General features: G+C 36.6%; 1 protein-coding gene across 1 annotated transcript in view; it reads left to right on the top strand.

Annotated features, from left to right (window-relative positions):
* The window catches only part of OSBPL6 (oxysterol binding protein like 6), a 48,891-nt gene that overhangs the window by 18,998 nt on the left and 4,325 nt on the right, over positions 1–25,568 (top strand). The window contains exons 4-18 of the mRNA XM_005152571.3: positions 150–203; positions 914–1,027; positions 1,150–1,314; positions 1,826–1,958; positions 2,427–2,530; positions 12,348–12,513; positions 13,460–13,590; positions 15,654–15,761; positions 18,161–18,298; positions 19,657–19,744; positions 19,952–20,205; positions 22,412–22,549; positions 22,910–22,973; positions 23,608–23,686; positions 24,913–25,057. Coding sequence (XP_005152628.2) covers positions 150–203; positions 914–1,027; positions 1,150–1,314; positions 1,826–1,958; positions 2,427–2,530; positions 12,348–12,513; positions 13,460–13,590; positions 15,654–15,761; positions 18,161–18,298; positions 19,657–19,744; positions 19,952–20,205; positions 22,412–22,549; positions 22,910–22,973; positions 23,608–23,686; positions 24,913–25,057 — 1,881 coding nt within the window. The remainder of the gene's footprint in view (positions 1–149; positions 204–913; positions 1,028–1,149; positions 1,315–1,825; positions 1,959–2,426; positions 2,531–12,347; positions 12,514–13,459; positions 13,591–15,653; positions 15,762–18,160; positions 18,299–19,656; positions 19,745–19,951; positions 20,206–22,411; positions 22,550–22,909; positions 22,974–23,607; positions 23,687–24,912; positions 25,058–25,568) is intronic.

Genomic DNA, 25,568 nt, shown 5'->3' with positions numbered 1-25,568 from the left:
CCTGTATTTACCCTACCTTTCCAACCCCAAAACATTCCTTAATTGCTGCAGAGTAATATTTCTATTTTGCAGATGAATTATTATGCACAGCTTATATTGCATCTCCTCATTAAGGAATAATTTGAATGATCTTTTTTTTTTTCTTTCAGAGGTTTTTTGTCCTGGATAATGGAATGTTGAAATATTCAAAGTCACCAATTGATGTAAGTATAATTTAAGACCATTTTTACGTTTGTATTGGAATTCTGCATGCCTGAGTGATTAAATCTCATTCTAGTCATATTTATGACAGGACACTCATGAAAGTTGTTGATGGATTCAAAGAGGTCTGTATATGGAAAGCATGTAAGGTTTTGATTGTGTTCTGTCCTCAAGAATTCTATCATTTCTTACTTATATGAAAATAATACTAATTTACGTAGTTTATTTAATGAAAGTTCTTGTGAGATCAGCCTGATAATTCATTATTCTTTTTCAGTTTTTATGTCAGTCAGAGCTGATTATTATGATATATGGATAAGGCAGAGAATTGCTTAACAATGTACTCAAAAGATATAAAAGGGTAACATTAAATTAGTTACATTGGATACCAATAACTATCAAGTGGTAGCAGGGAGCTGAATACTGTCTAATTTTCTCTGCTTCTCACCTACCTGTAGCCGTGTACAGGTGTGAACCAACACACTTTGATTTTGGAATTGGCTCTGCACTGAGCACTTATTGTGAGATAGTTTTCTCTGTCTATAAATACAGCAAGTGGTTATTTACTCTGTCTACAGGTTTTATTTTTTAATATGGCTTTACATTAAAATGTTCCTAAAATGGGACACTTTCAGCACCAGATATTTTTCCATTAACTATAGTGAAGAAGTACATAATACTACCAATTTCTTACACTGCTTTTTGGTTTTAGATACAGAAAGGCAAAGTCCATGGTAGCATTGATGTTGGTTTATCAGTTATGTCTATAAAAAAGAAGGCTCGTAGAATAGATCTTGACACAGAAGAACACATCTATCATCTGAAGGTAAAAAGTGGTTCAAGTACTTATTGTCTTTGCATGCACTGTGGAAAAAAAATAAAGCTGTAAAGCTTATATATAGAAAAGTAGTATTTTGAATGTTTTTTTAATAGTGATTCTATTTCCAGGTGAAGTCACAGGATTCATTTGATGCCTGGGTTTCAAAATTACGCCACCACCGGTTGTACCGTCAGAATGAGATTGTGAGATCTCCAAGAGATGCTAGCTTCCATATATTCCCTTCAGCCTCTACAACAGAGTCATCACCAGCTGCTAATGTGTCAGATGGAAAGGTATCTAGTGCTCTTTTGTTGAAAGTTCATGCCTACTGACCTTGCTCATGGACAATTTAAGGGAGCTCTGCTTCTAATGCCAGTAGTGAGGAGTTTCTGCTGTGAGAACCAGTGGCCAGTGAAAAGCTGTGTGGGCAGCTGAAAAACTATCTAATTTAGCCTTCATTAATGGGATGCATGATCTTGCAAAGAATTTGCCATCCCCACAACAGTTGCACTTGCCTTTGTCAACCAGGGATAAATTTGCCTCTTTACTGTTTGATAATGTTCTTCCTCTTAAGCAACAGCTTTTCTAGCTGCTGGTTAGCAAATACGGTTTGCTTATGGAGTTCTTGGTTTGGTTCTCCAGCATGCTGTTCAGAAAAGTCTGCACTTGGGGAACGATATAGTCGCATCACAGATGTCACTGAAATCACAATGCATATTTTGTTTTCTTATTCTGAAGTAGGTGGTGATAACACTGACTGAGCAATATAGCAACAGTAAATTTAAGCATTTTATTATGCCTTAGGTGCAGCAAAATAGCCTCCCCTGGCAGTCTCCTATACCTTGCAGTAACAGCCTTCCTGCTACCTGCACTACTGGTCAGAGTAAAGTAGCGGCCTGGTTGCAGGATTCTGAAGAGATGGACAGATGTGCAGAAGGTTAGTCTTTGTCTTTTCATCCCTAGTTCTTTCAGCAAAACTTACTGTTGATACAAAACAAGAAACAGTGAGTAAAAAGTGGTTAGATGGCATCTTTACATGCACATGAAGTAGCTTTTCAGGGAATTATGGTAATTATTTCAGGTAATTCAGATAGTTGTGGTGGGAACTTCGCTCGCAAGTTTTAGGATATTGCTTTTAAAACTTATCTTAATCTATATTATCTTAATGGATATCATTGTTAAAATATGATCAGCTTTTCAGGTTTGCCCTTGTTGCTGATTCCCAAAAAAATAACAAGTGCTCAACATTTCTTGTAAATAATAAATAAAACTTAGATGCCTTACTACCAGGGATTTGGATGTTTAAGATTTGTCATGAAATAAGGTGCCAATGATGGACATTATGACAAAAAATAAAAAAGTACAACTGAAGCACCTAATTTATTTTTGTATTATATCTATTTAGATCTTGCTCATTGCCAATCAAACCTTGTGGAACTCAGTAAACTTCTTCAAAATTTAGAAATACTACAGAGAACTCAGTCAGCACCAAATTTCACAGACATGCAGGTAAGTATGCTTGAACATAAATCATCACACTGAAACATTTGTTCTTTATGTTAAGGGAAACTTAGACATGTTGTATGTTAATTCAGAAAGGTTTTCCAAAATTCTAGTAACTCCTGGATGAAATGTTTACCTTACATTTGTACCTTAATAATGTATAGTAACGTTTCATGTGTAAACAAAAAATTAAACTTAACTGAGTTAAATAGGATGAATCAAATTATTATGTCATCTGCAGAGCAAAGCTAAGAACTGTTACAATAGAAATACATGTGTACACTGAAATGGTATTTAAGGAGATTTTGTTGTGCTGAGTAAGATATTTTAAGTTTTTAAGGAGTGGAGACCCAAAGATTCTCAGTTGCATGCTCTAGAAAATAGTAAAAAGGTCCCAAGGTTTGCACCGTTCAAGTTCAGGGTGAGTTTTCCTCTTGGGCACAAGAAAGCAATAGCAGGTCCTAAATCCTAAATACTTTTTTTCTTTTTTCACTCAGTCCTCTTGAGTACACAAATCTGCCAGTGGTGTTGGTGTGTTGGGAAGTCTAGTTCCAATGAGGTAACCACAAGACTTACCACTGATTTCAGAGAGAAGTGAACTCTACATTTCTCTGAGTAGTAACAGAATAGAAATCCATGAGGATTTCAAAACCTCGTCCTAAATATTGTGCACTCACGAGGAAGGTACATTAGTAGTTTTGCTAAATGAGATAAATATACCATTATATGTATGTGGAGCTACAGCTGGTCACTGCTGAGGTTACGGGTCCTTGCAGCGGTTTCTTTTTTACTTTCTAATCTATAGATGTCTAATGCTACACTTCTTTACTAACTTGCTATACTGTCTGTGTTGCTTGTGCCAACTTAATAGTACTTTGTCGCTTTTAACTATTTGTGTAATGTAGGCTAACTGTGTAGATATTTCAAAGAAAGACAAGCGGGTCACGAGACGATGGAGAACAAAAAGTGTCAGCAAAGAGGCAAAAATTCAACTTCAGGTACTGAATGCACAATGTTTTACTTTTCATTGTACTTTCAGATTAACTTTTAAGCATGAAGTTTTATATTAGCTGAAAGTAGGAAGTCAAGATACTGGTTTTTGTGTTCCTGATAAAATAAATTAAATATCAGTTTGTTGTTTAAAACCTAGGGAAGATAATAAGGAAAGTATTGATTTTACATTCATTCATATGAAAACATTGCCATCTAGGGAAAGGAGTGGGATCTGAGTACAAGTCAATTAACGTGCCAAAAAGGCAATATGCATGCAGCACATCGTGGTACTGCTGTTCTACCTTCGTCTTCCAAGAAGGACAATTGAACAGGTGGCATGAAGCTAAAAGAGAAAACATGAATGAAATACTAAACACATCAGTTGCCTTTGTCAAGATCTATCCTAGGAATGTTACCAATGACAAGTATTTTCACAAGGCTTCTCTTATGGAAAAAGCTAGTATGGGAACAAACTGAATAAAAAGAGAATAAATTATATGAAGAAAGAATTTATTCTATTATGCCTAAGAGCTGAAAAGTAAAAGCACAGAAATCAGCCTAATATGCTTGTATCAGTGCTAGATCCAGGGTGTCTTACTCTTTTGTCAGAAACAGTTGGGTGTTTTGGGGCCTAATCCAAAATGTAATCTTTTTTATAATTAAGCAACTGATAATGAAGACTGTTCAACTGACTTCAGGAGCTAACAATCACCACTGTGCTGTCTGCTACAGAATGAATAAATGTCAGCAACTTGCTCCATTTAAATTCCTTGAAATTCATGCAAACTTTGAAAGCCTTTGATGTGTCCCCTAGAGACACAAAAAAGACTTTTCTGTGACTCATTTAAGATTAATAATCTTAAGAAGAAATTGTAGTTGCATCAGCTTTCTAATTGGAGCTGTGGGTGTTTTTTCTTTGTACCTGATATACTAGATAAATCACAATAGGATGAACAATGAAGCATCTATTAGGAATAAAAACATTTATTAACAAAAGAATTTTGGTGATGATGTCATGTTCTGTTACCTGCATTTGAAGGATCACTGCGTTTCATTGCTGCTGAATACCATAGACAAATAAAAATATCAGGAAAATGGATGCAAGTACTTGGTGCCTATGAAGAAACAGAGTCAATACTGCATTTTATTCCTTCATGCCACAATGGTCTCAGAGAAATCCCTCTCCATGAAAATGATGAAAAAGCAGTCAGTGTATAATGATCTAGGGTGGCTCATGAGGAGTTGCAAAGTGTTCCTGTGTTGCCTGCACTTTGCCAAAGTGACACTGGTCTGGGCTTCCATTGTTTTGGCAACAAGTCTCAAACTGCTGTTTGTGGCTTAGCAGGGGTTGTGCTTCAGCTCCTGAAATTTTCAAATATGATTGGTTTTCAGGTTACCCTGAGAGAGTTTGTGTGCATAGCACTGCTCTACATGGGCCTGTGACTTCTGGGTCAGTAATGAACTCTTCCTAACCTGGGTCAGCATTAACTCCTGGCAAGCCTAATGCAGGAAATATAAAGCTTATTTTGTTAGAGTAAAGCATTAAGTTATTGATGACTGGTTTATGCATTCATTTGCAGTGAAAGAGAAACAATAAAATTATTCTAAATTACATTGAAGATTCCTTTTTGGCTGCTTCATTATCTTGCCTAGTTTGATTGGATCAACATATTTTTTATTCTTCCAAGAGCTGCCCTGTCTCATGAATGGGCTAAAGCTGTGATTTGTGGAAGATGGCTTCACTCTAACGCATTGTGTTATTCCTAATTTGCTCATGTTGCCATTCCACAGAAATGTGGATTTCCCCCTATGCCTACGTGCTTTTTAAGCCTACAGTCCCATTTTGTTCTTCAGTTAGCCATTCCTTCTTAGCTTCACTCGCCTTTCTTATAGGTCACTTTTTCAAGGCTATTCCAGTTCTTTATAAATTGTTTATTGGGGTATCCGCTACTGAGAATCACTTTGTATAATTTGTGATAGCTTCTTCATGGTGCCTACACATGATTTGCTTAAGTGGTTGATACTTGGTACTAAGAAAACTTCTTCCTTTCTCTTTCCCCATGTCTCCATACATCTCATTAGTTTTAGGGGATAATACTAATACTAACATACTAACTTTAAGCTAGTCACACTATTAGTTCTGTTTGAAGTACTTGCACCTATTTATTTTAGAATGAGTAGTCATCAGCTACCATTCAAAGAGTCTCTGATAGTATGATATTGAAAGCCATCCTTCTGGAGAGCATAAAAATTAGGAAGCTCTATATATACTATCTTGTTCGTGAGTAATGGGGAACGAGGATGTACTTTTTGCTAGCTCAGCATCCACTGCAAGAGATGCAAGGAGAGAATTCTCCCATCCAGATATTGTATTGTACTTATTACCAGTTTTTTGTTCCTGCTCACACATTCTTGAATATGAATGCTAGGTGTATAATGTGTTTGAAATAGTTTTTCTTGTAAGAAAAGCTGCTTGCTTTGTTTCCTAGAAATATATACTTGCCAATTAGGTATACCAGTTCTGTATGCAGTTGAAGTTGCTCACACAGTGACGAAAGTGGGGTTGCACCCTAAAGTAAAATTGAGCTTAGCATATGTATATACGTTTGCAAGTTTGTGAGTTGAGTATTGCTAATTTTTTTTTAGAATTAACAGCTTAATTTACAGTCCTTAACTCAAGAGTGATAACATGGACTACTTCTCTGAAGAAAGATTGCTTGTAGGTATATTTTGGTTTTAAAAGGTCTATTTAAAGTCTTACGAAAATGGCCTGCAACAACAGGTTAATCGACCTGTATTCACTCATTTTACAAATGATACTTTTGCACAAAATGTAGGGTTTGGATTATCCCCCCCCGCCTCCCCTTGGGTAAAAGACTGATTTGTTATTCTCATGACCATCTTAAGGTCTTTAAAACAAGCAAATATATTACTAAAAACCAGTAAAACAAACCAATGTTGATTTGATTTCCTTCAAAAACTCAGAATTGTGAAGTTCCAAGACTTTTTATTTTTTTCTTACATTTATTTTATTTCTTTGGAGAGTAATTTTTTTGAGAATGACATAATATGGAACAACCTCAAAAGTCATCTTGCTCTACTGAGGCTTTCAGCTCAGATATGAAACCAGACCCAAAGACTGGCTTGCTGCCTCTTCCCTTAAATAAATGTCTTTATATCGTAACTCAGATTATGCCCTTACTTTCTATTGTGTTGAAGTGAGTGTGGGGTTCTGCAGAGCTCATTGTTCTCATTTTAATAATACATACCGACATTCATAATCTTGCATGTATATATATAATATATATTTGTACATGTCTCTCTCTTATATATGTCCCTTTTAGTTAAGAATATTTTTCCAGACTTATTTCTGGAAGAAAGACAGACTTTTGTAGAGCACAAGAGTTTACACTGTGCATGTGGTGCATTCTCTGCTTTAGCAACGTTTGTTTTCCATATTTTTGAGATTATTTACATGTTTTTAATGCAAGAATTTTATGCTATAGAACAAAGCAAGGCTTGTCTCACTATGATTATTAGACAACTTTTCCACTGTCATTAGCCAGAGACTGAAGGGTATGGCCATTCTCAGATACAGCAACCTTACCAGTGGGAATGTTACAGGAGCAAGACATTTCAGCTAACAGTATCCTGGTCTTCAGCATGATGTCCATGTATCCAGTCTATACCATTGTTATTTATAGGGTGCCCAGGCTGCCTTCAGAAAAAATAAAAATATATATGGATTAAAAAATACTGAAATGGCTAAAGGTGAAGATATAGGGGAAGAAAGATATAAAGGTATCAGAACTTGTTTTCTAAAGAAAAAAGGTGGCTTTTCTAGTCTTCTAAAATCTTAAAATGGTGTCAAAATAATGGCATTTTGATTAGACATTAAATAGAGGGACTATGGAGCTCCTCTGTATTAGGCAATTACTTGCTTGACTTGGCTGTACCATGGTGAATTTTCTTAATGGTACAAAAGTATAAAAGTAAAATTGAGCAGGATGTGGCAGCAAGTTAGGTATGCAGAGAAGGAAGCAGTTGTTGTAATGCTTAGTTTTCAGTTGTGGTGCTTTATTTGATTTTTTGTATTGCTTTGGAAGTCAAGACTTCAATAATGTACAGGAAAAGTAGCTGGAACTAAAAAAGTGTTGTGTGGAGAAAAGGAACAAATAGGTTCAAGAATGGACATGGAAATGCTACAGCTGTGCACAAGAATACATAAGCAAGCTCACTATAACACACTGAAAAGTTTTACCATTGAGATGCATGCATCTTAAGTGACCACAGTTCATTCACTTCCACTAATGCAAAGTGATCTCTTTCAGAATTCATTTTCTAGATGGTCAAGTGACCCCCAGAAGGAGTTTGGTTTTTGTGTTTTTTGCCTTGCCGTAGCATCCTTTTTGTTTTCTTATTCCATATTGCCTTATAACTCTGACTGGCAATGCTAATAGTTTTGGTTTTGGGTTTTTTTTTGTAGTCTTAGTGAGTGCACTGCAGTCCAACTCATCTGGAGATAATTTTAGTGAAGTATCTAGCTTTTTTTTTATGTCTTTGGCATACACAACTGAAAACATGTAATATGTCCTCAGAATGTGTAGGCCATAAAAGTTAACAAAATTGAAAGCCACTTAAAGATTCTCCCTCTCCCTTTTCTGATCACCTTTCATCTTCCTGTGTCCCATCACCCCTTCCCTTCTCTGTTTCTACTTCCTCTCTTGCATTCACTGTCAGGAAGGGCCGGCACCGAAGGGGCAGTTCAGCACAACACGACGCCGGCAGAGACTAGCAGCTGCAGTGGCTACAACAGTGAGTGGATTTAAAAATCAAGGAATAGCTCTAAAGATGGGAAGCTGTGTAACTCGAATGTGTAATAGGCTTATGAAAATGTTTCTTGCACTCTTTGGACGTGTCTGGAAAGTGCAAGAAACATGCTACCCACTTTCAGCCAAGTTTCATAGAAGTGGTCTGGCCTGCCACAAATCTGTTCCATAAATGTGGGTCTGAGCTTGCGTGGTACATGTCCTCCTCCTTTATCCCAGTGCAAGTAATGGTTAGACTTGGCCCCTGCACTAATTAAACACGTCTTTGACATACTCTGCTATAATCTATTAAAAATGAGTAATGAATCTATACTTTTAAGTAGTTTAAGCTTAGCCTTTTCATTTGAGACACTTCCTGAACACATTCCATAATCCAAAAAAGTCATATTACTACCTCTAGTGTCTGTATTTAGTTTTGCTAATTCTCTACCACTGGGACACAAAACCTGGAGCTGTGAAATCAAAGCAGGGGCTAGGAATTGTGAGGGGGAAGTGCTGTTTGTGAAATCAAAGTAGCATTGAAAGGGTACCTTCAGCTGCTGCTTTATCAGAAAAGCACTTTTTAGGAATGCACAATATAGACATTAGTACTAATCAAGTGATGAGTACAGCAGCTAGATAGGAAAGACTGTGCAGCCAAAGATTGAATAGAGCTTTAAATGCATACCCTTATCTAGCCCAAGCAGTGAATGTCTTTATCAGGCTAAAGTGTTCCAGGTCTGCTGTTCTAGCCCATAGCTAAAATCACTAGATCAGACAAAGCTTTTTCTTAAGCCTGAATACCTTGAGCTCCTGCTACTTGAACTACAAAACTCAGTTCTCTTAAGCCCTCCTAAAAAGTCATGGGAAATCTGTGTTTCTCCAGTTCCCAAATTAACTCATCTAAATTTAAGCCCCTGTAATTAGCTGATTCTGAATGCTGTGCTCAGTAATTGATGGATATTCTGATGTTCATCAGCCTGCCTGTCTGGCGAAGAAATCAACCCACTTATCAAATTTATATGGCTGAGCAGTTTCAGTAGAAGTAACCAGTAAGTTCAGCAGTAGTTAAACAACACTGGAAAGAGCTGTACCAGGGAGTGCTTAAATAAAGCACATACAGCTGGACTTAGATCACAAGGCAGTAGGAGTCCAGGGAATTGCTGAGTTGTTACCTATGGCTGAAGTGAGGATCTGTTGAGGGGGGTCTTGGCAGAGCTGGAAAAAGCTCAGGAGGAAGGAAAACCAGAGGCACCAAAATGATTGCAGCTTTTGCAGTGGTTGTGGCAGTGTCTCGCTCTTCCTGGCTGATGTAGCAAAGTGCTTGTCTATCCCAGGCAGTGAAGCTGTGTGTGTAGACTGAGTGATGCAGTTACATCAGTTAATTTCATGGCAGAAAGCGGAGCTTTTCCTTACAACCCACTCTACTGGGAACAATCTGGTAGTAAAGTCAGAAGCAAGTAACCACAGATATAAAGCACAGCAGTGAAATGAAAAAAGGGGAAGTGAAATATGCTGGCAGAGTTTCTTGGACTTCTGCCTATTCAAGAGAACTAAAGAGTTTGTTCAATGTTGATTTTTTCATCTGTTTTGGAAAGCAGCTTGGAATCTTTTTCTAAAAGATGCATATGAGGAGAGCTCATTGTTGGTCAACAGTATTTTTGATTCTTGTATTTAAAGCAGTCAGCAAAGCAGCTACTTGTCTGTGTCATGTGAATGTGTATTTTTTGCAATCAGTGTGACAGTATTTGTAGAACATGTAAATGCTGTTTCTTGGTCATACTTTAAAAGGTTATTTTCCAATAGATCTCACTATGAAAACATTGCTTTTCAGCCTGGCCGGCTGAGGTTTGAGGCCAAACTTATGGATCTAAAGAGAGCTGTCACCCCTGCTCCCCACCTTCCCATGTGTGAGCAGCCTGCAGCTCTGCTGGTCTATGTGGGGCAGCCACGGGGGCAACCTGCCCTGAGAATCTGTGGCTGCCTCATCCCTGAAAGTGTTCAAGGCCAGGCTGGACAGGGCTTTGAGCAACCTGGTCTAGTGGAAGGTATCCCTGCATGTGGCAGGGGGTTAGAACTATATGATCTTTAAGGTCATTTCAACCCAAACTTTTCTATGATTCTGTGATCACCATAGGTACATGAGGCTGCAGGGACTCTCCCTCAGGCTTCTACATTATAGTTGGGATCGGCTTTTTTCCTGCTTTCTGGATTGGCTTCAGTATCGGGTAGGTGCTGCTCCTCCTCCCCCAGCTATCATGTAGCCATGTACTCTGCCGTCCTGGAGCCATTGAACCTTTCCAGTTCTGACTCCTCGTCAGATAGACATGCCCTCCAACTTAAGAAGTGGGAAGTTTTGTAAAGGAGACTTGAAATTAACATACATTTTCATTAGTCAAATAACCTAGTTTTTGGGTGCTGTTGAGAGGGGCAGTCTGGTACTCACAAAGATTATGGGGTAAATATCCAGTATGAATAGAAGGAATTTGTTCTACATCTCCTGCTAATGAAGTGTTTTTCATATGAGGCCAAAATAAGGTCCAATAAAAAAAAAAGAATACTTTGTTGATACAGCTTGAACTCAGAATATGTGAGAGATGAAAATAAAGTTTATACTGCATAGGCTCCACAGACCTATAGTTTTATGTGCTAAATGTATCTGGAAACTGAGGAAGAGCAGGATGGAAAATGGTATTTTGTGGAATATGTTCATAAGTGCGATGATATATGATGAATAGGTACAACAGGATTTTGAGGTTTACACTGGCGAGTCAGAAATCTAAAATGTATATTGATGAAAACTTTTATAGGAAGGGATTGATAAAGCCATTCACTGATCTAATCAAATAACAAGGTACCAATTTCAAACATTGATGGTAGTATAGAACTTATCTGTTGATAAAAATTCTTAGTAATATGACTTTTTATGTTATCTGCTGCTCTTTATCCTGCCTTGGAAGACACATTTTATACTTTGGCCCCATTTTTCATATTGAAAAATTTCAATGGGCTGCAGTGTAGAGATTCTTGATTTATACATTTGATAAATATAATGAGATAAATTAATGTGTTCAATATGTTTAACAGTGCTTAATACTTAAGTAATAAAGTGTAGTTCTACCTGCCTGTCCTTTGCATTCAAATTTGAAAATTGGGTTCTTGGCCTAATTTTTATACAAATGTGTGTAAATGGTAAAATTAAAAGAAAATAAAATATATGCTTACATATACACATTACATATACACCAGTGGTAGCCATACACTGCATTTGTAGCATATAGGTAAACTGTTCAGTATATATGATGCGTGTATATAATTTATAAAGATTTGCATGTGTATTTTTATTACCTGAAAAATATAGGAGAAAGAAATGTGGAAATGATAATGAAGTAAATTTTTTGTTGTATCTTACTAAACTGTTTGTCTTTACATTTATATGGTTCATGTACTTTAAATGAAAATCAGGTGGACTTTTGGTTATTTTTTTGTTGTTATTGTTGGTTGTGGTTTATTTTTTTGTCTATTTTCCCTCTTCGTAGTTGCCAATACAGTTAGTTTCAACTCAAGATTTACCAGTAGTTTTGAAAACCTTCAGTGATGGATTTCATAATTGTATAGCTTACTTACAGGTCTATGGAGGAACTTGCATACTTCAAATGTTGGTATTGTAACAACAGAGTCATAGTACATGTACTCTCAAATGTCCAAATATGAAGCAGCATGTGTCATGGTTCTATTTTCCAATCATCTTCTAAGTATTAGGAAATGGTCCATTTTTGTAATGGAGTTGAGATGCTCCATTCCTAGCTGTTAGCTGTGTATTTAGGCCTTTTTTTGTCTGTTTCACTGAAAAATTGCAAGAGATTCTGCATCAGCAGAGCTGAGATTTAGCACAGTAAAATGTTACATGTTCGCTCTTACCGTGTTCTTCCCATTATGAACTAAATATTTTCAGAAGCTTCAACAGAGTCAAAAGATTGGTTGCACCTTATACAATATTTCTTCCCTGTTTCTCACTGTAGGTTCCTTTCAGTGCTACAATGTCACCTGTTCGACTGCATTCATCCAATCCCAACCTTTGTGCAGACATTGAGTTTCAGACTCCCCCAAGCCATGTAACTGACCCTCTGGGATGCTCTGCTGAGTACATGAAGCTTCAAGAAGAATTCTGCCTGATGGCACAAAAAGGTAACTGAGAATATTAAGCCTTTCTTTTATTGTGCTTCTCTGTTGTGTTTATTACTTTCAGTTATGAGTAGGGCATTCATGTGCATTAGATGATCTTGTGGAAGAATTTTTAGCTGGTCAGGTGGTTTACACGCAGACATGTATTACCATTCTTTCCATGGGTGTCATGAATATAGAGATAAATGAACTCTGTATAATAAGAGTCTTCGGAACTACTTTATGCATCTTGTAAATATATGACTGAATTTGCAGACATTTTGTTTCTCAATAAAATGCTTTATTCCTCCCCAAAGTTGAATCAGGATGTCACTGCTATATATAATGTTGTAGTTCATTTTTATCAATGTTTTCTATGTCAGTGGAAGCAACAGAAGAGCGTATTACTAGAATGTACTTTAGAAATGCCATTTTATTGCCAATACACGAATGACCCTACAGACTGAAAAATGCTATTTTTAAAAGGGTTTGTTATCCGTTTGCTATCTGTTATAGAACAAATGCAGGAAAAAACAAGACAATGATATCTTTAAAAATGTCAAAAACCTGCTTAAAGAAAGTAATCCTCTTTATTAGTGCAATATTAAGCTTTAGCAGAACTGTTTTTTTTTTTATTTTTTTTGTTTTGGTTTTTTTCTCTGAAAAAAAACCCCAAACAAACAGCCAGAAAGAAAGAATCACACACTGGATACAGGCTTTCCACATACACACCTTTCCATTTGTTCAGTACCAAGAATATGCTCAGAGGATATATGTGAATATAAAGCATGCACATTACAAACTTAAGCTGTGATTATTTGGCATGGATTGCTTGAAATGCAAATCCTAGTTTCAAATTTCTGCAGTTGTGGGATGGAAATCTCAATATCTGTCTTTATTGCTGAAATATTGTAATAGATGTCATGTGCAGTTCTATAGCTAAGAAAACACTTGTTTTCTTTTTTCTTAGTGCATTCTCTTTTGAAGTCTGCCTTTAACAGCATAGCTATAGAGAAGGAGAAGCTTAAGCAGATTGTTTCAGAGCAGGATCTTACAGGACACAACGCTCAAGTAGCACACCTCAGACAGTCCCTCTCTCAGGTATGTTCTGGATTTGATTTCAAGCATATCTAGCTTGACAGATGCACTATTTCTTTTGTACTTTGGCCATTTTTTGAAGTGGAAGGAGCAAAGAAAAAGCCAAATTCTTGACCAGAACTTTGACCTGTGTTCTTTTATGGCATAGGTCTAACCTCAGTGCATGTGGAGGTGAAGGGTATAATTTGATTGTGTAAGCGTGTGTCTGTTATGTCTTTCCAGAGTAAAGAAATAGGATCGATTTTTTTTTTTATATACAAATGCTAGATATCTCTCTGGGAGCTGTTTCCAGCACAGCCAAGGAGATATTCTATTTTCTTAATTTTTAAATTTTGACTGTGTTCAGCTTTCTTTTATATGTCTATGTCTCTAACTGCAAAAGGAATCTTGAGTAAACTGGGTTTTCAGGTACATACCTGTTACTGTCCAGCATCCCTCCCACTTAAGCCGGAGGGATTGTTATTGACTTTAGTGGGGAAGAAGAGGTAAAATAACAGCAAATATTCAGGTTGCAAAATAATTTTTTTAATTCATTGTCAAGGAAAAAAAAAAAACCACTGAGAAGAATGGATTGATGTGGATTACTGCATCTGCAAGAAATGTGAGCAGAGGTTTAAAGGCAAACAGCTTCAATCAAATCTGTATACAATTTCATGCACCGTTATTGGGTTGGAGGTTTTTGCTATGAGATTAAAATTGATGCATAATGTTTCTGTAGGTAAAGATGCATATTATGTTACACAGATTGATTACTTTGTGGTGTAATAAAGAAAGGTTAAGGATAAGAGACAAGAATAACCATTTATGGTTATTGATACTAATTTTAACTAAGACCTGTAGAGACTTATTACTAACTTGTTTGATATAGGTGATCTTATTTTCCTCTTGTTCCTGGCCATCAGTCTCAGTCTAAAAGTCACCATCACATATTATTTCATAGTCTCAGTGGGGAATAAGTGGAAATTTGACCTTGTTCAGATGGTTGGGTTTGAGCAATCTCATGACCAGATTTGAACTGTTAAGGAAGCTCCTGCCAGGGTGCTGTTAATCATCGCCTTCCCTTCCTGGTAGATGGCTACTATAAACATGCCCAAACCATTTCAGAACAAAGCAAAACGGGGCAATTTAAACTGTTTAGTGACAGTTTAAGCTAGCCTGTTTTACTTTGGTCCTATTTTATTTCAGTACGTTCATGCAGTCTATTCCTGAGGCTGCACTAGTGCAAGGCAGAAGATTCTTGCTCTGTTACAACAGTCGCTTTCTACTAAAACTGTATGTCTGTTGTTCATTTCTATAATCCTCAGTGTTGGGTATAAGGTTAAGTCAGTTTATGTTCTAGGTATGTAACATATTATACTTCTTCTGGATTTCAGAATCTTGCACATGAGTCTTTCTGGATTATAGGCAATATGCATATGTGCCCCCAAATTTTTAATCAAGATCAGGCTTTAAAAAAGGATCAGCAGATGCCAGACATCAGTTGAATTCTGTTGGTATTTATGACACTAATAGATCAGTAATTTGAAATAAGTACACACATGCAAATATATAAAATTGATATGGATGTGTAAACACCCAGTGATACTAGCAATTATGTTGGTTTTGCTGGAAACAAAGCAGTCCCTTGGCAGGCTTTAACGACTGATAACCTTGTTTCAGAAAAAGCTGTATAGCTGTAAACCAAGAATTTGTAAATCAAACCAAACCAGATGCCTCTTTGGGCATTTTGCAGGTAGTTCCTATTGTTCTGCAGTTTCATTCTTTCTTACTGCATTCAGTCCCCATTTCCATAATATACATAACCCACTAGTATACCTGCCAAAGAGCTACCTGATGCTGTTATAACACTGTGGGAGAATATCTGTCCCTCCTGCCTCCTAAAAATCACTGAAGGCAAACCAACCAAATGATTAAATTATGTTAGAGAGTATGTCAAATTAAGTATCTCTCTAAATATGGAAGAAAAGAGAATCAGTGATTTCTTAGGAAATTGAGGGAAGAAGCTACTTTTTTTTTCTGTTTAACACTTTTTAATTTTAAACAAAATATGTAATTTTTATTTTAAGGCTCTCAACCAGAATGCTGAACTAAGGAGTCGCTTGAACAGAATACATTCAGAATCTGTTATTTGTGATCAGGTTGTCAGTGTAAATATTATCCCTAGTCCTGATGAGGTAAGATTTTGGCCTTTAATGGATTATAGTACAAGCAAACCTCGCTAATTCTCACTAATAGCTGAAACCCACCTGGAAAATTACAGATTTTTTTCAGATTGGCAAGTGTTTATTTATAGAAAAAATCGGATTATATTTTCACTATGTAAAATAAAACTTCTGTCTTTTATTTTGCATATGTCGTACATAATGAAAGAACTCAGTTTGGTCTCTGAGAAACAGGGAAGGCCTCCACTTTTGGAATATTAATTGTTTGCTGCGTGAATTAGTGAGGTGTTACTGTATTTGAATGTGACACACATTCAAATGTAGCTATCCAATTCTGTATCTCAGTTTCTTGCCAAATCAACAGAGCAATTTAGTACTTAATGGCCTGAGCCAGCAAGTGCTTAAAGGGCCTAATACTTAATATCTGGAGTGGCACTGCTGAAATCAAAAGGCTCAGTCTATGAACCAAGCACTAGACTAATCTTATGTGTGCAACATTTAGTCTTTCTCATTTTGCTTCTCTCAGTCAACAGATTACCAAACATTTCTATCAATAACAAGTCAGCTTCTTTCATGAGAAAGAAAAATTGAATTTCTGAGCTGTAATATGTTACAATTAATGTGGTCACTTTGAAACCATTGTGCTTACATTTTGCCAAAGTATTTTTCATTTATTTCCATTGATTCTTTTCTATGCATATGCCACTTCAGTTAACATACTCTTGTCTCCTAATTATCTCTTCCATCAAGAAAGGAAGGTGAAAATGCATTTCAAATTACTTTTGATTATTTGCTTTTTGAAAATATCCAAACAATTTTTCAAGAGTCCAGCATGTTGGAAACTATCAACAGAAGATAGAGGTGAAGTAGTGCCACAGCACAGACAGCGATCTGCAGTGAGGTTCTGAGCATCTCTTCTATTTATTTTTCTTTTTTTAGCTGTTTCTTTTTCATATGTACATCTTAGTGCAGTGTGTCTGACTGAAGGTGTTTCTCAAAGTTCTCAGCTTTCTCATCCACTTCTTCTCTTGATTGCTTTTATATATATATATATATATATATATGTATATATATAATCTTGCAGTGTGCAAATAATGCCTGTGTGAGCAACTTTTTCAGGTAGGGGCATACATATTTTTCCAAGTGTCTCTAGCTTATGCAAAACCTTAAAATTTTAATCACTTCCTCTAAAGGTAACGGTGAAATGAGCTTCTATTTCTGTCATAATTCATCAAACAGCATAAACTGTCTCCAAGCCTATAAGCCCCAATGAAAATGGAATGGTTTTTGACCTCTTGGCTTGTTTATGAATTTTTTTTAATTTTTTTTTATTAGTGTATGGCGAGGCAACTTTGTAGAGCATAATTCTACAGGATTAAGATGTCAACAAAACCATCTGCAGGACTTCTGTAGTAAGATTAATGGGGATTGAGTTGCAATCTGAAGAGTTAACTGTGTTTAGGACTTCAGTAGTTTCATCTGTGTTATCCCCCAGGAGCAACATGCTGTATAAATTGAGGGATTAGGACAAAAGCCTGTTTCACTCCACAGCAGCAGCTCTTTTGGTGGAATGGTACAGGGAGAGAATCTTAATTTTTAACCCCTTCCTTCTTAAAGCAATAGCCTGTAGGGTAACATGTTGAAACCTGGTGTCCCTCACATCAATAGCAGGGAAAGGAAGATATGTTCCACTCTTTAAATTATGTTGCCCTCAATTGATACACACATGACACAATTTTGAACCCTTATGTTGCTGTTAAATTCTCTTTATAACAAACCATAATTTAAAACCATAAAGATTTAATTCCCTTTAGTAGCATTGAGTCACCATTACTGGCATAATTCAAATGAGATTTAGAGTACAAACATGGAATAAAAGCACATACATAAATATTATAGTCATTCTCTTGAATATTCAAACGTTTCAAACATTTGTTACTAAACTGGTTCAGAAGTGCATTTATTTTGCAAGTAACTCCCTGACCTACAAAGCTTTATATTTGAGTTCTGGTTGTATCAAAGCTAGCTCTGAGAGATGTAGTTTGTTATGACCAGGTGTCTTTTCATCTGAATTTCATGGCTGAACTAGTCTGACACAATCCAGCTATTGTCCAAAAAATCATTCCTGTGGATGCAGAACTAGATCTGTGATTATTCATACTGCTACAACTTAGCAGTTGATGCTGAGCAGGCCTCAAATTAAGATATGTATCTCGATGCTCAAAGTGCACTTTATTTTGTAATTGTCAAAGTCTCATCTGTCAGGTACACGTAAAGCCCTGCCAAAACTCTCTCTTTACTATCCATGTTTATATTTGGCATAGAAAAATTGCTCAGATTATTTAACCCATCTATGTATATTTCTTTTATTTTAGAAATAATGCTTTTATTTTTCTATGCTTTGTTTACAGACAGGTGAACAAATTCATGTCAGTTTGCCACTGTCTCAGCAAGTTTCTAATGAGAGCAGGCTCTCTATGTCTGAATCCGTTTCAGAGTTCTTTGATGCACAGGAAGTGCTTCTATCTGCCAGCTCATCAGAAAACGAGGTAGGCTATGGCAGCATGCTGCAGCTTTGCTGTTGGACAGATTTAGGTATTGCTATAACTCATGGATGATTTTTCTTTTCTCTTTAATAATGGACCTTAGAATAAAAAGGTGTGTAAGGTGTAGATAAATGAACCTGAGACTCCCTTGTGATGGGGTGCAGATGTTCCCTGAAGTGTAAAACTGAGTTGAAAGCTGCTTGTACCATTAGCTTATGTTCAGTACATGCCCTTGCTAGATTATGCCAATTTCAGATAAGGATGACATAAACAGAAGCAATTATATCTGACTATGGAGTCAACTAATTTAGATTTGAAAATATTCTTAAAACAAAAGTCTTCTAATAGACGTATAAATTTATTTTCTGTAATCAGACAAGTAGGTAAAAGCCTGAAAAATTCGCTCACTCATGCTCAAAGTTGAAGCAGTCAGATGAATTTCAGGCTCCTGAATGGTGTTGCTGTCCACAGCTTTCCTGTGATATCATGAATAAATTCTTCAATATAGAAAATGTATTTATTTTTTGAAAATAAACTTTTCTAAAACCACAGTAGTGCTGTGGTCTGCCACGACTCTTCTGTAAAAGTAGATAAGAACGTGCCACAATATTTTCTCTTTGACAAGGATTGCTCATGTGCCACGAGTTGGTACAACCATGAGCAGGATTGTTCATCTAAAGAATGGAATGTTTCCTTATCTTACCGCTTCTGACAGCAATACTTCTGTCAAGTACCTTTTACCTCAATAGTCTGGATTGTGTATATCAGCCTGGAAAATTGGTGTGCCTGTATAATATAAATAAAATGGAAACTCCCAAATGGTACAGGCCTTATAATAAATACTCTGTCATCAATAAATACTGTCAAATATTTTGAAAGTAGTATTTTTTTTGGAAAAAAAAAAGAATCTTAAAAATGGTCATAACATTGATATAGTTCTTATTTTGCAAAATGATGGGTCAATGTTTATATATATATTTTTTTTGCTTAAACACAAGCTGTGTTTTGTTGTTAGGCTCTTTATAAAGAGCAGAAATCTGACTCCACTTCCTGTCCCCAACACACTGCATTTTCAATCTTCTGTTCATCTCTGATATTATTTGAAGTCACCGTTTTGGTTAGTGTCTGTATTTAGCTTCATAGTAAGGAATTCAGAAACAAAGAGAGCATAGCATTTGTTTTGATGCTTTTAGCACATTGTCAGTATGGGCCAGTTGAAACCTCCAGTTGATTTAGTAAAAACCTCTTACTGGGTAGAGATGATTTCTTTGAATATTTGTGTTTCAGTTAATTATTTTTACCTACTTTGTCAGTGTATTTTATACTTATTTGTCTGAACTGACATTTTCCTTATGTTTTAGGCTTCTGATGATGAATCTTATATCAGTGATGTGAGTGATAATATATCTGAGGATAACACCAGTGTTGCAGACAACATTTCTCGGCAAAGTATATGTTATGTTTTACCCTTTGGGAATTATGTTGGTTATGTTCATATACCAGATTTACTGCATGTCTGTAATAAGAGCAATGTAGCTGAAATCGGTGAAGCTGGGCTTGCTTGTTCTGGCAGTGACTAGGTTCAGTGGCTATGTCTGGTTTTCTTAACCTGATGCTTTTTAGTATGGTGTGATAATGGTTCTTTTCCCTTCCCAGTTCTTAATGGTGAGCTAACGGGAGGTGCATTCAGGAACGGACGGAGAACTTGTCTCCCAGCTCCCAGCCCTGACACCAGTAATATCAATCTGTGGAATATTTTGAGAAATAACATTGGCAAAGATCTTTCCAAAGTATCCATGCCTGTTGAGCTAAATGAACCTCTGAATACCTTGCAACATCTTTGTGAAGAGCTGGAATACAGCGAACTTTTGGACAAAGCTGCTGAAACAGATGATCCTTATGAACGCATGGTAATAAATTTAGCTTAGCACTTCTTATGTCTGTATTAAAACGGGAGCTGTTGAGTGGAGGTCTGTGCAGGGACCTCTCTTGCTCTTCCCCATTGGGTCAGGCAAATGTTGTGAACAATTGCAGGTAGTAGGTTTGATCCGAGTAAGGCTGAGGGACTTGTCTTCAGAAGAAGTCCTGCAATTGTGACTCATTGATATGAAAACTGATCTCACTCTCTGGAATTGTGTATGTAGACACTGGCAGTTTTTAACCCTGCAGCATCCTTTCCTGGCTTTCAGTGATCAAGTCCAACAGCCTCCAAGAGCTAATCGAGTCTGTGGCTGGCTTATGGTCAATGGTCAATCTTATTATCAATAAGATGTCATCATAGGCAATTTCTAATAGAGAAGTTTCAAAACACCAAACCAAAGTTTACCTCGGCAGCCTGACTTCAGCTCCCCTGTAAGTATGTCTTGGTTTTTTAACTGACAGTCCACAGGTTATGTTCAGCTCTCAGGGTCTTTTGATCTGTCATTACTCCTTTCCTTCAGAAGGAACAAGGAAAAGGCTGTTAGGGCAAGTTTGGTAGTGTTGGTGCTGAACTACTGTCCTCTAGTATGGGTTGGCAGCGTGTAGATAGCTGGGAGAAGAGAGGTTGCCTTTGGCTGTCATCTCATCACACACTCAGGTCCATGAACTATATGTGGGCTGCAGGAGAGTGTGGGGTCCTAAACACTGGTATTTTTTCCTTGCCACTGGAGAAGTTGGACCAGTTTTATGATAGGGGGCTGAATTATTATCATCACATGCTGTTTTCCTATAAGATTTCTTATGTCCCTCACAAAAGGAAGACCCTGTAAGTACTGGGCAGGGTTATAAAGAATAAAGCAGACTGCTTGTAGGACTCTGCCTCTGTTGAACAGCTTGGAAGGTGACTGTTGCAGAAGTCAGGAGAGTTCAGGAAGGAAAAGCTGTGGTGCAACTTAAATCTTCCTTGGAAACGTAGCATAGAATAGTTAGGGTTGGAAAGGACCTTATATCCACTTCTTCGCTACACATCTTTAGTGCAACACCTGGGATACAAGCCAAACTTGTAATAGGCACCTTAAAAATGCAAAATGCACAGGCAGAAGTGCTGAATATCCAAAGCTTGGTAGCAATGCTGTGAATATGTACCTGCTTCTTCACTGTTCTCTGAAAAATCCAGACTTTGCTATCTAAAACAAGCATCCAAAAGTAGTCGAAACTTTTTTCTTCTCATTGCTCTACATATCTAAAGAATAGTAAACCCTCTCATTTCACTGTTGTGTCTTATAGTTAAATTAATGAAAAAAGCTGTATGAATGAAGGTTTTACTGTTGAAGAAAAGCCCATGATGAGTGTTAATTCTGTTGATGCTGCATTTATGAATAATATGAAATTAATAGAGAGTGGAACACCCATTATACAGTGGGAAGAAAACAAAGCATGTAAAAGCTCACACGAGTGTTATGTCCTTGGTAACATTAGGAAAGGGGGACTTGGTTGTTTCTCCCCACTGTTAGCAGATTATCCATAGCTGAGTGATTTTTATTACTGTATTGGTTTTCTGAAGTTTTGTTGAGACTTGTGGATGCCTATTGTGATATTCTTATTTTTTTAAAAACTCTACTAAAGGGAGCTGTAATCTAGATTACAGTGTCGTGTCACTTACTACTCCCAGCTAGGCCTGGTTTAGAGATCACTTCAGTCTTATATGTAGATAAAGGGGGCTGATGAGGCCACCTGTCCGTGGACGATCCTGAGATAACTGCATTAAGGACTTTCTAAGTGAGAACTGTTTATGTTTGGCACTACATAAAATAGTTCCCATAGGAGAATGGTATGTGATCTTGTCATTAGAAGTCATCATATAGTACGTACTTATGGGGAGCATAGACTAGAGCTGGGCTTGTAGTTTAGGTCATTGTTTATAAAACAGATCAAAGAACCAAGTATCTTGTGCAGATTGTTATTTTAAGGGACTGTTGAAAGAGGCTGACTGAGGCCATGAAGAAAAAACAAATTATATCAACAAAAGAAGTGCAGTTTATACTAGTTCTGGCTGGGATGTGTGGCTTCACTCTCAGGCATGCTTCATTATTCCAGATTTCACTCTGAGTGGACTAAGTTGTGTGATTCCACATAGTGATGGCACATACACAAGAATCTCTGCCTATTTTCACGTTCTTTTCTGTATTTTCACAGGTTCTCATAGCTGCTTTTGCAGCATCAGGCTATGCCTCTACATACTTCAGAGCAGGAAGCAAGCCATTTAACCCAGTGCTTGGTGAAACTTACGAATGTATTAGAGAAGACAAAGGATTTAGATTTTTCTCGGAGCAGGTAAAGCTTGTTTCTAGATAGACCTGTTTAGATTTAGATTTTGGTTTCTTTTCTTTTTTTCTATAGAGTAACCTTGTTTTTTTCTGTCTAATTAGAATGGTTTGCTTTCTTGGTAGTAAAGAAACTTTGTTATTATGATAGAAATCCTTTAAATACTAGGTGATATAATTTTCTGTAGGAATCACAAGGAAGTGTTTTAAGTTCATAGTGTTTTAAGTACAAACTCTAGTTGCATCTATTTTCATAGCAACATACGCTAAGAAATGGTGTGGGAGGTTTAGTATTGTCATATTACAGTTCAATTGTATTGTCTGAAGAATGAAAATTAATTTTTTTTAACTCAACCTAACTGTTTTCCAGGTTAGCCACCATCCTCCCATTTCAGCCTGTCACTGTGAATCGAAGAACTTTGTGTTTTGGCAAGGTATACTTTTTAATTCAAAAGTGTAAACTCCTTTTTTATGAGCAAATAAAAACTTCATCTGTACAGGCTGAGTTTTGCATTTGGAACTTACTCAAAATTTCTATGCTTATTATTTTTGTAGTAACATTTTGCAAACTGGTCTCTGAATTATTTCACTTCAAATTCTTATCTTTAAGAGTGAGCAGACGTGTTACAACTTCCCTTGTCACTTGCAATCTGTTTATACTTCTCCATTTAAAACCTTTTTACCAAGAAAATTGTTATTTCTTACAAACACAAGCAGTTCCTTTTACACAGTTGAACAAGCATCAGTTTCTTTCTTTGAATCTACTGGCATATGTCTTTAATTTGAATAGAATGTTTTCATGAGAGATTTGACAATTGTGTAACACAGGCATGACTTCTAGAAGAAAATCAAACTTCTCTTTAGTTGTTCTGACCTAATGTCATTTCCTACTATTTTTTTTTGTTTGTTTCTTATGTGTTTTCGTAGCAATCTCATACTGTCATGTTTTAAACTGGGTGGTCTAGCACAGGTATCTCATGTGCCACTTGTGCAGATCACTGCAATGGGGAGGCTTTGATCTTTTCAGTGTTTGTAAATCTTTCTTTCACATTTGTAAATTACATTCAGATATCAGGTGGAAAAACAAATTCTGGGGGAAATCAATGGAGATTCTGCCAGTTGGAACCTTGAATGTGACTCTACCAAAGTAAGTGACTGTCCCATTTCCTTTTAATTTCAGTCTTTGCTGCCTTGTGACTGGGGGAAGTGTACACAGACATCAGTGAGCTGTACTGGTGAGAGTCAGTGGCTAGCTCAGATTTCTCCTTCATGTAGAGATGGGGATATGCAAGTGTTTTTGAGCTTAGAGATCCATTTGAGTTTTTTGAGGAAAAATATACAAACTCTCTCAAAAGCAACAGAAAGGGGATGGAAATGTTTTTGGAGAGAGAACGCAAGTTTTACAAGTACAATAATGATCAACTGTTGAGAACAAGGCTGCAATGTAGGATTGCCAGCAGCTGCTGTTGCTCTCAATACTGAGAAATGTTCACTCAGAACAACCAGTAGTAACAATGTAAGGTCAGTTTTCAAAATGCAGATAAGCCCAAACATATTCTTCAGATGTTGACATAGTTAGAAGTTGTTTCACCACCAGTAAGACTAGTTGTAAGTTGTAAATCCTGCGTATATGCAAGGAGACGATATGTTAAACGTGTCTGCTGTTTTTGCAGTAGTATTCCTGCTCCTATATGTAGCAGCCAGCCTTTCTTTCTGCTTCTAACAGTATGGAATCACTCCATTTTGCCTCTTGATTGATTTCATGAAATTGAAGTAAATGCACTCAGGAGCATCTTTGTCTTGCTTGCCCCTCAGCTCTGAAGGAGGATGTACTTTGCAAATTCTCAGTTTATTTCCGTGTTTGACAAGAGATATGCTCTGATTCTGTAGTTGTCACAGAGGAAAAGGGATGATGTTCTAGTGAGCTCCTGTTTCCTTCCTCCTTTCTGTTATCTCCTTTCCATATGATTTTGTTCTACTTGTAATTTAATTACATTGTGTGCCTATAGCTTCGATTCAGCCTTATGTTGACCTTTGAGCACCGTCCTGCCCCTGAAGGAATTATGGCCAAAGCACTTAATGTTCTGAGCACAGTGAATATGCCATGCAGGGGTTCAGTGGTTCATAATGTCTTATTTTGTGGCTCATAGCAGCATTCTTCAGTTCTCCGCTCTATAGCTTGAGTGACCTTCTCTAAGGAGGATTAGTAATGTACTGAGAACCAGTGCTTTATTAAAGTAAGCTCTTGTTTCAAAAGTTTTTGAGGAACATGGTTTTGTATTTATGATAATGGAGTTATATTTTACTTTTCTTGTGTGTCCATAATGATTATGATTAATGTATGTTACCAACCACTTGTTAATCTGTTCTTAGGTATGGAGACTACTATGTCTGGAACAAAGTCACAACTTGCATACATAATATTCTTAGTGGAAGGAGGTGGATAGAACACTATGGAGAAATAACTATCAGAAACACAAAAAGCAGCATTTGTATTTGTAAACTTACATTTGTCAAGGTAACATATGTATTCTAATACATATTGTATATTCATAAAACTACATAGTTCAAGCATTTATCAAGTTGTTTCTTCAGTATTTCTGAAATTCACATTCCACATTTTGTCTTATCAACATTTGTAAATACATAAATTGCAAATGGGAGTGTTATGTCAAGAGGCATGACTCTATTCCATTGAACATTTGATACCACTTGATATGAGTATTGCATTGCTGTATAGCTGTGTGCTATACTGTTGTTGGTTTTAGGTTAAAAATCAAATGTCAGAATTTCTTTTCTGTTACTACAATGAAATGCAGAGTCACTGTAGACTTCTGTGCCATTTTACTTCTGCCTTTACTAGAATTTGGAAGTCAATATTTTATCTCTTTACATTAAATAACGCTGCTTTGGTTCACAGTATTTTCAGATCCAGGCAAGGGCCATATGTAAAACCAGACTGCTATATAGCTATGTCACTATCAAGTATTTTTTCTAAAAGTAAGTTTGTCTTCACATTGCAATGAAAT

Source organism: Melopsittacus undulatus, chromosome 8 (genome assembly GCF_012275295.1).
Source record: "Melopsittacus undulatus isolate bMelUnd1 chromosome 8, bMelUnd1.mat.Z, whole genome shotgun sequence".
In the NCBI taxonomy this organism is placed as follows: Eukaryota; Metazoa; Chordata; class Aves; order Psittaciformes; family Psittaculidae; genus Melopsittacus; species Melopsittacus undulatus.
The sequence above is the reverse complement of the archived record's forward strand: the minus strand, read 5'-3'. Positions and strand labels throughout refer to the sequence as shown.